The sequence below is a fragment of the Myxine glutinosa genome, chromosome 1 (genome assembly GCF_964187855.1).
Source record: "Myxine glutinosa chromosome 1, kmMyxGlut1.1, whole genome shotgun sequence".
Taxonomy (NCBI): domain Eukaryota; kingdom Metazoa; phylum Chordata; class Myxini; order Myxiniformes; family Myxinidae; genus Myxine; species Myxine glutinosa.
The window spans coordinates 13,161,477-13,176,382 of record NC_136261.1 but is presented as its reverse complement, the minus strand read 5'-3'; the positions used below and the strand labels follow the sequence as shown (position 1 = coordinate 13,176,382).

The 14,906-nt window shown below is 52.0% G+C and overlaps 1 protein-coding gene across 1 annotated transcript in view; it reads right to left on the bottom strand.

The window, feature by feature from the left end:
* The window catches only part of LOC144893293 (nucleolar complex protein 2 homolog), a 224,249-nt gene that overhangs the window by 2,020 nt on the left and 207,323 nt on the right, over positions 1-14,906 (bottom strand). The window contains exon 18 of the mRNA XM_078783470.1: positions 5,553-5,648. Coding sequence (XP_078639596.1) covers positions 5,553-5,648 — 96 coding nt within the window. The remainder of the gene's footprint in view (positions 1-5,552; positions 5,649-14,906) is intronic.

Genomic DNA, 14,906 nt, shown 5'->3' with positions numbered 1-14,906 from the left:
AACTACTACCCCCATTTTCATTACTACCACCCCATAAAAAAACCTCAAAATAATGATGATTAATATTAAAACGCAGAAGGCAGCCTGAATGATAAAGAGTGGAGATGCAATCGCTGACCACCGGGTGTTAACAACACAGTTGCTCTTACAGCGCCTCAGTTGCCGCGAACGGCGTATCGGAAGGCACCAAGCCTGCATCTCCTGTTTTATATCTGCGATTATTATACAATTCAGAATAATGACGAGATTAATATTAAAATTCAGAAACCAGTCCGAATAATAATAATGAGTGGAGATGCAGCCCCGGACCATCTGCTGTGAACAACACCACTGTTCTTACAGCACATCCGGTTGCGGCGAATATTGTGTTTGAATGCGCCAGGCCGGCATCTCATGTTGTGCATCTTTGATTATTATTCCAGGTATGGATCAATTTCTCTCAAAATAGTGAATATTGAGGCACGATGTTGTTGAGTTTATCATCAATGTTGCAAGTAAATTCGTATAGTGCATTATTGGGTTGTTATTAGTTAAGGCCTACAAACTCGGGGAACAATGGAGGCATTTAGTCAAACCATCTCTGTCAATCCATCATACCAAATGTGTTCTGGGGACAATTATGGTACAGTGATACTGTAGCGGCTACCGCTGGGTTTTCACAATCGCCTTGCACCTATCAAGGACGCGGAGCGATCACCATGCCGGGCTCGTCCAGGACGCCCGGGCAGGCTCGCCCTCAACTTGCCAGGACGCTCGGCCACGCCCCCTCTCGCCTTTCCTGGGCAAACGCTCCGGGATAATGTGTGTATATATATTGCTGCCCGATAAACGGGCTTTTCAGAGTACCTGAGTGTTTTGTTTGAATAAAGCAACTCGGACGAATTCCAGCTTTTTGTCGCGTCCATTCTTCCGATCGACGTGGGAGCCCGAGCTCCTTCATTGGTGACCTACCGACATGGACACGGCAGTCGCCCTTAAACTGCATACCTTCTGGGAGGCTCACGCAGCGGTTTGGTTCGCACAGGCGGACTCCCTGTTCGCCCTGCGAGGCATCACGGCCGACGACACCCGCTTCCACCATGTGGTAGCAGCGCTCGGTTCAGCCACCGCGGCCCACGCCCTGAGCCTCCTCGAGAGCCCGCCAGCCGATGACAAATACGGCGCGATTAAAAAGCTCCTCCTCGACGCTTTTGCCCTCCCATCGGCGGAACGCGCACGGCGCCTGCTCGACCTGCCTGAGCTCGGCGACACGCGCCCTTCCGAGCGAATGGACAACATGCTTTCGCTGCTCGGCGAGCACTCTCCGGCATTCCTGTTCCGGGAGCTGTTCCTCCGTCAGCTGCCTAGCCCGGTACGCCTCGCCCTGGCAAGCACGATGATCACGGATCCCCGTGCCCTTGCCAGGGAAGCCGACAAGATCTCCGCCGCAGACCAGCGCATCGCAGCAGCGACCTGGGGCCCACCGCCGTCCGACGCAACACCCATGGCGCTCGAGCACCCGGCACGGTCGACGACCGAACTGCCGACGCAATTGCCGGCCGCTACACCGACCCGACCACCTCCAGCACGACGACCGGGGCCTCCACCTGACCAAGCGTGGTGTTACTATCATGCCAGGTTCGGACAGAAGGCCCGGACATGCCGACCCCCATGCACCTTCGGCAGGCCGGGAAACGGCCGGGCCGGCGTTCATTACCAGCCATGAGCGCCGGCCACACGGGCAACTTACTGTTCATCACGGATAAAGCGTCCGGACGGAGCTTCCTGTGCGACACCGGCGCCCAACTGAGCGTCATACCCGCCTCTGACCAGGACAGGCAGTCAGCGGTTTGCGGCCCCTCCTTGGTTGCGGCCAACGGATCGGCCATCCGCACCTTCGGCCCGCGCAACGTCACCCTCTGCTTCGGCGGCCAACGCTTTACTTGGACGTTTGTAACCGCAAACGTGCCCATGGCTCTGCTAGGCGCCGACTTCCTCTGCGCACACGGACTGCTGGTGGACGTCCAACGGCGTCGTTTAATCAACGCCGAAACCTTCAGCTCCTTGGTATGCACATTGAGCAGCTCCGCGCCGACCGAGCTGGTATGCGCCCTCCCGGCGGCGAACGAGTTTGCTCGCCTGCTCAAGGAGTTCCTGGCCCTCACGCGGCCGACGTTTTCGGCCGTCTCAGTACGGCATGGGATCGAGCACCACATACCAACCACGGGCCCGCCGGTCTACGCCAGAGCCCGCCGCCTCGACCCAGCCAAGCTCGCCGTGGCCAAAGCCGAGTTCGACGCTTTAGAACACCTCGGCATCGTGCGGCGCTCCGATAGCGCGTGGGCTTCGCCACTACACATCGTCCCAAAGCCAGGGGGCGGCTGGCGCCCATGTGGCGACTACCGCCGCCTTAACGACGCTACCACCCCCGACAGGTATCCGATCCCGCACATCCAAGACTTCTCCGCCCGTCTGGCGGGACGGGTCATTTTTTCGAAAATTGATCTCATACGGGGATATCACCAGGTACCTGTCAGGGCGGCCGACGTCCCTAAAACGGCAGTCATCACGCCGTTCGGCTTATTCGAATTATTACGGATGCTGTTTGGTCTCAAGAACGCGGCTCAGGCGTTCCAGCGCTTGATGGACGGCGTGCTGCGTGACCTGCCGTTCCTTTTCGTTTACCTGGACGACATCCTCGTCGCCAGCACGTCCTGGGCCGAGCACCTCCTCCACCTACGAACACTGTTCAGGCGCCTCAGCGAGCACGGCCTCATCGTCAACCCGGCCAAATGCCACTTCGGCACGACGGCCGTTGATTTTTTGGGCCACCACATCACCAAGAACGGGGCCGTGCCGCTGCCAACCAAGGTCGAGGCCATCACCACGTTCCCGCGTCCCCGCACCATAAAGGCCCTGCAGGAATTCCTGGGAATGGTGAATTTTTATCACCACTTCGTGCCCCGCGCTGCTCAACTCATGCGGCCCCTCTACGAAGCCCTCCGGGGCAAGCCGGCCAAGCACGACATCGCCTGGTCCGCAGCAATGGACGCGGCCTTCCAAAGCTCAAAGCGGGCCCTCGCCGCCGCAACACTGCTCGCTCACCCGGTGCTCAACGCTCCCATCGCCCTCACCACGGATGCCTCCGACTACGCGGTGGGCGCCGTACATGAGCAATGGGTGAACGGGGTTTGGCAGCCACTCGCTTTTTTCAGCCGGCAGCTCCGGCCGAACGAGCTCAAATACAGCACATTTGACCGTGAGCTCCTCGGTCTACACCTGGCCGTCCGCCATTTCTGCCACCTCCTGGAGGGCCGACCTTTCACGGCGTTCGTCGACCACAAGCCATTGGTTTACACAATGGCCAAGGTCAAGGAGCCGTGGTCGGCCCGCCAACAGCGCCACCTCTCCGCCGTGTAGGAGTTTACCACGGACATCCGGCACGTCGCCGGCAAAAACAACGCCGTGGCTGACTGTCTTTCCCGGGCCAGCGCGAACGCGGTCCACCTGGGCGTTGACTTCGCGCTTATGGCGGCGGACCAAACCACCGACACCACGGTGCAAGCCCTCCGGGCGGCGGACACGGGCCTCCGCCTGGCCGACATCCCCTTCGCGGACACTGTCTTGCTCTGCGACGTCTCCCAAGGCCAGCTACCCATCGTGCCCGTCACCTGGCAACGCCGCATCTTCGCCTCCCTCCACGGCCTTTCCCACCCGGGCCGGAAAGCTTCCCAGAAGCTGGTGTCGGCGCGATTCGTCTGGCACGGCCTTCGTCGGGACGTCCGCGATTGGACCAGCACCTGCACAGCCTGCCAATGGGCCAAGGTCCACCGACACACCCAGGCCCCGCTGGCACCTTTCACCGTGCCCGAACGACGTTTCGACCACGTCAACGTGGATCTGGTGGGCCCCCTCCCCCCGTCACGGGGGTTCACACACCTGCTCACCATGGTGGACAGGACCACCAGGTGGCCAGAGGCCGTTCCCCTCGTCTCCACCACCACCGCTGACGTGGCGCAGGCTTTCATCGCCACCTGGGTCGCCCGCTTTGGCGCACCGGCGGACATCTCGTCAGACCGCGGACCACAGTTCACCTCCGAGATGTGGGGTGCGGTCGCCCGCAACCTGGGGGTCAAGCTCCACCGTACTACGGCCTACCACCCCCAAGCAAACGGGTTGTGCGAGCGATTCCACCGCTCCATGAAGGCCGCGCTCATGGCCGGCCTTCAAGACGGCGGTTGGGCGGACCGGCTGCCGTGGGTCCTTTTGGGCCTCCGCACGGCCCCCAAGGAGGACCTCCAGGCATCCACCGCCGAGTTTGTCTACGGCCAGGTGCTACGCGTCCCGGGCGAATTCGTGTCCGACGCTACCAGTCCCTGGTCCGCAGCTCACCAGCGCTCGGACCTCCAGGAGGCCGCCCGATGGTTTGCCCCCATGCCAACATCCCACCACGGTGACCCCCAGTCCTACGTCCCCCCAGCACTTCGCACAGCGGAGTATGTTTTTGTGCGTCACGACGCACATCGGGGGCCACTCCGGCAGCCGTACGACGGGCCCTTCCGGGTCCTGCGACGGGACGACAAGTCGTTCGTCATCGACATCAGCGGCAGGTCGGACCGGATTGCGGTGGACCGCCTCAAGCCGGCGCACGTGGACGTCGACCAACCACTACGGGTGGCCCTTCCACCGTGGCGAGGCCGCCCCCCGTCCACGGTGCCCCCCACTCGACCGCCCACCACCACACCGGACCCCCCCCCCGACCCGCCAGGGGTCGCTTTGGCCGGGTCATCAGGACCCCCCTCAAATTGACCCTGCCGGTGCAAGTCGATTCTGGGGGGACGTGTGTAGCGGCTGCCGCTGGGTTTTCACAATCGCCTTGCACCTATCAAGGACGCGGAGCGATCACCATGCCGGGCTCGTCCAGGACGCCCGGGCAGGCTCGCCCTCAACTTGCCAGGCCGCAGCCAGGACGCTCGGCCACGCACCCTCTCGCCTTTCCTGGGCAAACGCTCCGGGATAATGTGTGTATATATATTGCTGCCCGATAAACGGGCTTTTCAGAGTACCTGAGTGTTTTGTTTGAATAAAGCAACTCGGACGAATTCCAGCTTTTTGTCGCGTCCATTCTTCCGATCGACGTGGGAGCCCGAGCTCCTTCAATACCGTGATTGATTACGTTGTTTGGTTGGCGATGTTATTTGTTGGGATATTAGGATTAATGCAAGCATTCTGTGCATGATTAATTGAACAGTAAACAACATCACTGCTCTTACACTCACAGCACATCCGGTTGCGGCGAATATTGTGTGTGAATGCGCCAGGCCGGCATCTCATGTTGTGCATCTTTGATTATTATTCCAGTAAAAGAATTTGGAATTGCGACTCTGCTCTGATCCATCTACCTCATCACCCTGCACCATCACACCGGAATACTGTTATAGTGCAACATTAACGTCGAAAAGTTAACGTTACAAGTTTATAACGTCACAAGTCGAAAAGTTACAAGTTTATAAAAGGATGCGGAATTTGATAGAAAATTTACAAAATGTAACTTTGTAGTGAACAAGACTCACCGAGCACTTCATTTTCCTCCTCATCCTCATCGGTGAGACTTCCATCGGAAGAATCACGTGATCCCTCCTCGTCATCGCTTTCCTTCCTTCGTTTGTCTGGTACGGGAAGGACAAAGGACCGCAGGAAATAAATATATTAAAATAAAAACAAATATCGAATAAAACATTAAAAAGGAGAAGGAAATGAGTACCAGGAGAGGAAGGTGCGACGAAATTACACGATCGCATCATGTTCAAAATGACGGAAATGAGACAAAGGAACCGGAGGTATTCCACACACCACCACATCTGAGTGGTTACATCGTGTTTCACTATTTTTCCCACGTGCGGTGGTTGATTCTTCATCACTTCACAACAGGAAATACAAACAAGGCAGCTGTCGATAGTTTCTACCTTTAGGTGACAAAGCCACAACTTATCTTTCGGTACAAGGCCATCGTCATCATCATCATCATCATCATCATCATGTTCGTCATCAGATGGGAAAAGCTCACCGAGCTCTTTCCGTTCCTTTTCCCCGGCTTTTTGGGGCTTCCTCCGTATTGAGGGGATACTTGTGTCATCAAGCTGGGAATGTGGGAAGATGGTGGAAAAGAGGATGGTAGAGGGTGTAGCGGCTACCGCTGGGTTTTCACAATCGCCTTGCACCTATCAAGGACGCGGAGCGATCACCATGCCGGGCTCGTCCAGGACGCCCGGGCAGGCCCGCGCTCAACTTGCCAGGCCACAGCCAGGACGCTGGGCCACGCCCCCTCTCGCCTTTCCTGGGCAAACGCTCCGGGATAATATGTATATATATTGCTGCCCGATAAACGGGCTTTTCAGAGTGCCTGAGTGTTTGGTTTGATTAAAGCAACTCGGATGAATTCCAGCTTTTTGTCGCGTCCATTCTTCCGATCGATGTGGGAGCCCTAGCTCCTTCAAGGGGAACAAATTGAGAATAGAGGGGAAAACAGGCAAGAGGGGGATGGGGATGGGTTAACAGTGGGGGCAGGGGAGTGTTAGCAAAGGTCATTATGACGTCACTTCACAAATGTCGCTTACAAACTAGACAAGGTGAGCACAAAACAAAGGAAAACGGGATATTGTAATCTGCTCCATCCGTCTGTCACGCTAACTCCTCAAACGTTTGGGCAAAAATTCACCAAACATGGCAGTTGTGATCATCACATGGCAAGAGGATGCCAGAGCAGTATCATACTTGGCCCACCCACTGGGGTCAAAGGTCAAATACCAAAAAATGCGATTATGGGCACATTTTAAAATGAAACGTTACATATTTCATGCGTTCCCCAATGTTGATTGGATATTTAACCTTTTCTTGGATTTGATCACAGGGTCCATGCCCCAGGGATTGGGACTTTCGATCACATGGGTCAAAAATGGAAAAAATGGTTTTCCTCAAAATCTGATATTGGGTCATTCCTGGTGGAACTTTTTGCGAACGGACAATAAAGTATGAAAGGAAAACCCGAAAGGCGCATGATTGGTGAACTATTTCCTATCAGTACATATCCATACAATAATGGATTCATCCTTGAAATGTAAAGATGGAAAACACAAGGCCAATGATGATGTTGGAAAATCCTTGTTTTGTTCTTTGAGAGAAAATAAATAAACATGAAAACAATGTGATGACGCCACCAAGGTGTAGACCACACTTGGATCAGATCACCCCGGGAGTTCGGCCAACCCACTGCTCTCCATACATCCAGGCCAAGACCCTCATGCACCCCACTTCGACCTCCATTCCAAACCTAAAATCCTGCCTGAGGATCCTCGCCCATCCCATAATCCCCCAGCTCACCCTTTCTTTGCCACTGATTTCCAGTTGAATCTCACGATCCCGAAGTTTCCTCCACAACTCGTAGTAACGCATGAGTGGTGTTTTCTGGGTCTTCATCTGCTCCTCCCAGGCATCCTGAAGGACAATGGAACACGTGCCATTTGGGAAACCAGCGGAATGTGGAATTATTTGTCGATTTGGAGCGGAGGATGACATTTCCAATACTGAGGGAAATCCAGGTAGAGGGAGAGCCCGGAGCAGGATGAAAGGGAAAAGCAAGGAATGATCAAAACATTACACAGCAAGGCGAGGAAGCTGCAAAAACAATGACACCAATGGAAGCGATCGAGGCAGTCGTCGTTACAGCATTCGAGAAACATACACAAGATATCCAGGTATACAGGTACAACAAACGTTCAGACAGGACCACCTGGACATCCGATCGTCCCTCACCATGGACTGGGAATCCCCGAGCCGCCCATTCCGCTTGCGCGACAGGAAATTCGAATTTTCCTCGAGCTTTTCCAGGAGCTGGCGAACCTGCTTTTTGTACCTGCCAATCTTGCAGCTGGAAAGGAATCTTCGCAGCTGCACAGGAGCAGGAAGCAGAGAAACAAAACTGGAGAAACGTCCATGAAACAGGAAATAGAGAGTTATCCTCAAAATGAGCAGCATGGTCAGCTTGTGAAATTGAACACGTGACAATGTTATGCTTGTTCACTTCAAAATAAAAACATCTATTCATTAAAATTCAACTTAACGAAGGAAAACAAGAATGACTGCACTGTGGGCACAACTTTCGACACTACATACTAAGGAAGCTGCTTGCTGACGGAACTCACTGAGGAAGCCGCTTTCTAACGGAACTCGCTGAGGAAGCTGCTTGCTAACGGAACTCGGAACTAACGGAACTTGCTAACCGTTTCCACATTTCCATTCCCCTCGTGTTTCCCCATTTCCATTCCCCCTCATCTGTTTCCACATTTCAATTCCCCCTCATCTGTTTCCACATTTCCATTCCCCCTCGTCTGTTTCCACATTTCCATTCCCCCTCGTCTGTTTCCGCATTTCCATTCCCCATCGTCTGTTTCCACATTTCCATTCCTCCTCATCTGTTTCCACATTTCCATTCCCCCTCGTCTGTTTCCACATTTCCATTCCCCCTCGTCTGTTTCCACATTTCCATACCTCCTCGTCTGTTTCCACATTTCCATTCCTCCTCATCTGTTTCCACATTTCCATTCCCCCTCATCTGTTTCCACATTTCCATTCCACCTCATCTGTTTCCACATTTCGATTCCCCATCGTCTGTTTCCACATTTCCATTCCCCATCATCTGTTTCTACATTTCCATTCCCCCTCATCTGTTTCCACATTTCCATTCCCCTCCCCCTCATCTGTTTCCACATTTCCATTCCCCCTCATCTGTTTCCACATTTCCATTCCCCCTCATCTGTTTCCAGATTTTCATTCCCCTCCCCCTCATCTGTTTCCACATTTCCATTCCCCCTCATCTGTTTCCACATTTCCATTCCCCCTCATCTGTTTCCACATTTCCATTCCCCTCCCCCTCATCTGTTTCCACATTTCCATTCCCCATCATCTGTTTCTACATTTCCATTCCCCCTCATCTGTTTCCACATTTCCATTCCCCTCCCCCTCATCTGTTTCCACATTTCCATTCCTCCTCGTCTGTTTCCACATTTCCATTCCCCCTCATCTGTTTCCAGATTTTCATTCCCCCTCGTCTGTTTCCACATTTCCATTCCCCCTCGTCTGTTTCCACATTTCCATTCCGCTCGTCTGTTTCAACATTTCCATTCCCCACATCTGTTTCCACATTGCCATTCCCCCTCGTCTGTTTCCACATTTCCATTCCCCCTCGTCTGTTTCCACATTTCCATTCCCCCTCGTCTGTTTCCACATTTCCATTCCCCACGTCTGTTTCCACATTTCCATTCCCCCTCGTCTGTTTCCACATTTCCATTCCCCCTCGTCTGTTTCCACATTTCCATTCCTCCTCGTCTGTTTCCACATTTCCATTCCCCCTCGTCTGTTTCCACATTTACATTCCCCCTCATCTGTTTCCACATTTCCATTCCCTCTCATCCATTTCCACATTTCCATTCCCCTCGTGTTTCCCCATTTCCATTCCCCCTCCTCTGTTTCCCCATTTCCATTCCCCCTCTTCTGTTTCCACATTTCCATTCCCCCTCATCTGTTTCCACATTTCCAATCCCCCTCGTCCGTTTCCACATTTCCATTTCCATTCCCCTCGTCCGTTTCCACATTTCCATTCCCCCTCATCTGTTTCCACATTTCCATTCCCCCTTGTCTGTTTCCACATTTCCATTCCTCCTCATCTGTTTCCACATTTCCATTCCCCCTCGTCTGTTTCCACATTTCCATTCCCCTTGTCTGTTTCCACATTTCCATTCCCCCTCGTCTGTTTCCACATTTCCATACCTCCTCGTCTGTTTCCACATTTCCATTCCCCCTCATCTGTTTCCAGATTTTCATTCCCCCTCGTCTGTTTCCACATTTCCATTCCCCCTCGTCTGTTTCCACATTTCCATTCCGCTCGTCTGTTTCAACATTTCCATTCCCCACATCTGTTTCCACATTGCCATTCCCCCTCGTCTGTTTCCACATTTCCATTCCCCCTCGTCTGTTTCCACATTTCCATTCCCCCTCGTCTGTTTCCACATTTCCATTCCCCACGTCTGTTTCCACATTTCCATTCCCCCTCGTCTGTTTCCACATTTCCATTCCCCCTCGTCTGTTTCCACATTTCCATTCCTCCTCGTCTGTTTCCACATTTCCATTCCCCCTCGTCTGTTTCCACATTTACATTCCCCCTCATCTGTTTCCACATTTCCATTCCCTCTCATCCATTTCCACATTTCCATTCCCCTCGTGTTTCCCCATTTCCATTCCCCCTCCTCTGTTTCCCCATTTCCATTCCCCCTCTTCTGTTTCCACATTTCCATTCCCCCTCATCTGTTTCCACATTTCCAATCCCCCTCGTCCGTTTCCACATTTCCATTTCCATTCCCCTCGTCCGTTTCCACATTTCCATTCCCCCTCATCTGTTTCCACATTTCCATTCCCCCTTGTCTGTTTCCACATTTCCATTCCTCCTCGTCTGTTTCCACATTTCCATTCCCCCTCATCTGTTTCCACATTTCCATTCCACCTCATCTGTTTCCCCATTTCGATTCCCCATCGTCTGTTTCCACATTTCCATTCCCCATCGTCTGTTTCTACATTTCCATTCCCCCTCATCTGTTTCCCCATTCCCCTTCCCCTCATCTGTTTCCACATTTCCATTCCCCTTCCCCTCGTCTGTTTCCACATTTCCATTCCCCCTCGTCTGTTTCCACATTTCCATTCCCCCTCGTCTGTTTCCACATTTCCATTCCCCCTCGTCTGTTTCCACATTTCCATTCCCCCTCGTCTGTTTCCACATTCCCATTCCCCACGTCTGTTTCCACATTTCCATTCCCCCTCGTCTGTTTCCACATTTCCATTCCCCCTAGTCTGTTTCCACATTTCCATTCCTCCTCGTCTGTTTCCACATTTCCATTCCCCCTCGTCTGTTTCCACATTTACATTCCCCCTCATCTGTTTCCACATTTCCATTCCCTCTCATCCATTTCCACATTTCCATTCCCCTCGTGTTTCCCCATTTCCATTCCCCCTCCTCTGTTTCCCCATTTCCATTCCCCCTCTTCTGTTTCCACATTTCCATTCCCCCTCATCTGTTTCCACATTTCCAATCCCCCTCGTCCGTTTCCACATTTCCATTTCCATTCCCCTCGTCCGTTTCCACATTTCCATTCCCCCTCATCTGTTTCCACATTTCCATTCCCCCTTGTCTGTTTCCACATTTCCATTCCTCCTCGTCTGTTTCCACATTTCCATTCCCCCTCATCTGTTTCCACATTTCCATTCCACCTCATCTGTTTCCCCATTTCGATTCCCCATCGTCTGTTTCCACATTTCCATTCCCCATCGTCTGTTTCTACATTTCCATTCCCCCTCATCTGTTTCCACATTTCCATTCCCCTTCCCCTCATCTGTTTCCACATTTCCATTCCCCTTCCCCTCGTCTGTTTCCACATTTCCATTCCCCCTCGTCTGTTTCCACATTTCCATTGCCCCTCGTCTGTTTCCACATTTCCATTCCCCCTCATCTGTTTCCACATGTCCCTTCCCCCTCGTCTGTTTCCACATTTCCATTCCTCCTCGTCTGTTTCCACATTTCCATTCCTCCTCGTCTGTTTCCACATTTCCATTCCCCCTCGTCTGTTTTCACATTTTGATTCCCCCTCGTCTGTTTCCACATTTCCATTCCCCCTCGTCTGTTTCCACATTTCCATTCCTCCTCGTCTGTTTCCACATTTCCATTCCCCCTCATCTGTTTCCACATATCCATTCCCCCTCGTCTGTTTCCACATTTCCAATCCCCCTCGTCTGTTTCCACATTTCCATTCCCCCTCATCTGTTTCCACATTTCCATTCCCATTTCCACATTTCCATTCCCCTCGTCTGTTTCCACATTTCCATTCCCCCTCGTCTGTTTCCACATGTCCATTCCCCCTCGTCTGTTTCCACATTTCCATTCCTCCTCGTCTGTTTCCACATTTCCATTCCCCCTCGTCTGTTTCCACATTTCCAATCCCCCTCGTCTGTTTCCACATTTCCAATCCCCCTCGTCTGTTTCCACATTTCCATTCCCCCTCATCTGTTTCCACATTTCCATTCCCCCACATCTGTTTCCACATTTCCATTCCCCTTCGTCTGTTTCCACATTTCCATTCCTCCTCATCCGTTTCCACATTTCCATTCCCCCTCGTCCGTTTCCACATTTCCATTCCCCTTGTGTTTCCCCATTTCCATTCCCCCTCATCTGTTTCCACATTTCCATTCCCCCTCATCTGTTTCCACATTTCCAACCCCCCTCGTCTGTTTCCACATTTCCATTCCCCATCGTCTGTTTCCACATTTCCATTCCTCCTCATCTGTTTCCACATTTCTATTCCCCCTCATCTGTTTCCACATTTCGATTCCCCATCGTCTGTTTCCACATTTCCATTCCTCCTCATCTGTTTCCACATTTCCATTCCCCCTCATCTGTTTCCACATTTCTATTCCCCCTCATCTGTTTCCACATTTCGATTCCCCATCGTCTGTTTCCACATTTCCATTCCTCCTCATCTGTTTCCACATTTCCATTCCCCATCGTCTGTTTCCACATTTCCATTCCCCATTGTCTGTTTCCATATTTCCATTCCCCCTCGTCCGTTTCCACATTTCCATTCCCCCTCGTGTTTCCCCATTTCCATTCCCCACGTCTGTTTCCACATTTCCATTCCCCCTCGTCTGTTTCTACATTTCCATTCCCCCTCGTCTGTTTCCACATTTCCATTCCTCCTCGTCTGTTTCCACATTTCCATTCCCCCTCATCTGTTTCCACATTTACATTCCCCCTCATCTGTTTCCACATTTCCATTCCCCTCGTGTTTCCCCATTTCCATTCCTCCTCCTCTGTTTCTACATTTCCATTCCCCCTCGTCTGTTTCCACATTTCCATTTCCATTCCCCCTCGTCTGTTTCCACATTTCCATTCCCCCTCGTCTGTTTCAACATTTCCATTCCCCCTCGTCTGTTTCCACATTTCCATTCCCCATTGTCTGTTTCCACTTTTCCATTCCCCCTCGTCCGTTTCCACATTTCCATTCCCCTCGTGTTTCCCCATTTCCATTCCCCCTCCTCTGTTTCCACATTTCCATTCCCCCTCGTCTGTTTCCACATTTCCATTCATCCTCGTCTGTTTCCACATTTCCATTCCCCTTCCCCTCGTCCATTTCCACATTTCCATTCCCCTTCCCCTCATCTGTTTCCACATTTCCATTCCCCCTCATCTGTTTCCACATTTCCATTCCCCCTCGTCTGTTTCCACATTTCCAATTCCCCCTCGTCTGTTTCCATATTTCCATTCCCCCTCGTCTGTTTCCACATTTCCATTCCCCCTCGTCTGTTTCCACATTTCCATTCCCCACGTCTGTTTCCACATTTCCATTCCCCCTCGTCTGTTTCCACATTTCCATTCCCCCTCGTCTGTTTCCACATTTCCATTCCTCCTCGTCTGTTTCCACATTTCCATTCCCCCTCATCTGTTTCCACATTTACATTCCCCCTCATCTGTTTCCACATTTCCATTCCCTCTCGTCCATTTCCACATTTCCATTCCCCTCGTGTTTCCCCATTTCCATTCCCCCTCCTCTGTTTCCCCATTTCCATGGCCCCTCTTCTGTTTCCACATTTCCATTCCCCCTCATCTGTTTCCACATTTCCAATCCCCCTCGTCCGTTTCCACATTTCCATTTCCATTCCCCTCGTCCGTTTCCACATTTCCATTCCCCCTCATCTGTTTCCACATTTCCATTCCCCCTTGTCTGTTTCCACATTTCCATTCCTCCTCATCTGTTTCCACATTTCCATTCCCCCTCATCTGTTTCCACATTTCCATTCCACCTCATCTGTTTCCACATTTCGATTCCCCATCGTCTGTTTCCACATTTCCATTCCCCATCATCTGTTTCTACATTTCCATTCCCCCTCATCTGTTTCCACATTTCCATTCCCCTCCCCCTCATCTGTTTCCACATTTCCATTCCCCTTCCCCTCGTCTGTTTCCACATTTCCATTCCCCCTCGTCTGTTTCCACATTTCCATTCCCCCTCGTCTGTTTCCACATTTCCATTCCCCCTCATCTGTTTCCACATTTCCATTCCCCCTCATCTGTTTCCACATTTCCATTCCCCCTCGTCTGTTTCCACATTTCCATTCCTCCTCGTCTGTTTCCACATTTCCATTCCCCCTCGTCTGTTTTCACATTTTGATTCCCCCTCGTCTGTTTCCACATTTCCATTCCCCCTCGTCTGTTTCCACATTTCCATTCCTCCTCGTCTGTTTCCACATTTCCAATCCCCCTCGTCTGTTTCCACATTTCCAATCCACCTCATCTGTTTTTCCACATTTCCATTCCCATTTCCACATTTCCATTCCCCTCGTCTGTTTCCACATTTCCATTCCCCCTCGTCTGTTTCCACATGTCCATTCCCCCTCGTCTGTTTCCACATTTCCATTCCTCCTCGTCTGTTTCCACATTTCCATTCCCCCTCGTCTGTTTCCACATTTCCAATCCCCCCTCGTCTGTTTCCACATTTCCAATCCCCCTCGTCTGTTTCCACATTTCCATTCCCCCTCATCTGTTTCCACATTTCCATTCCCCCACATCTGTTTCCACATTTCCATTCCCCTCGTCTGTTTCCACATTTCCATTCCTCCTCATCTGTTTCCACATTTCCATTCCCCTTCGTCTGTTTCCACATTTCCATTCCTCCTCATCCGTTTCCACATTTCCATTCCCCCTCGTCCGTTTCCACATTTCCATTCCCCCTGTGTTTCCCCATTTCCATTCCCCCTCATCTGTTTCCACATTTCCATTCCCCCTCATCTGTTTCCACATTTCCAACCCCCCTCGTCTGTTTCCACATTTC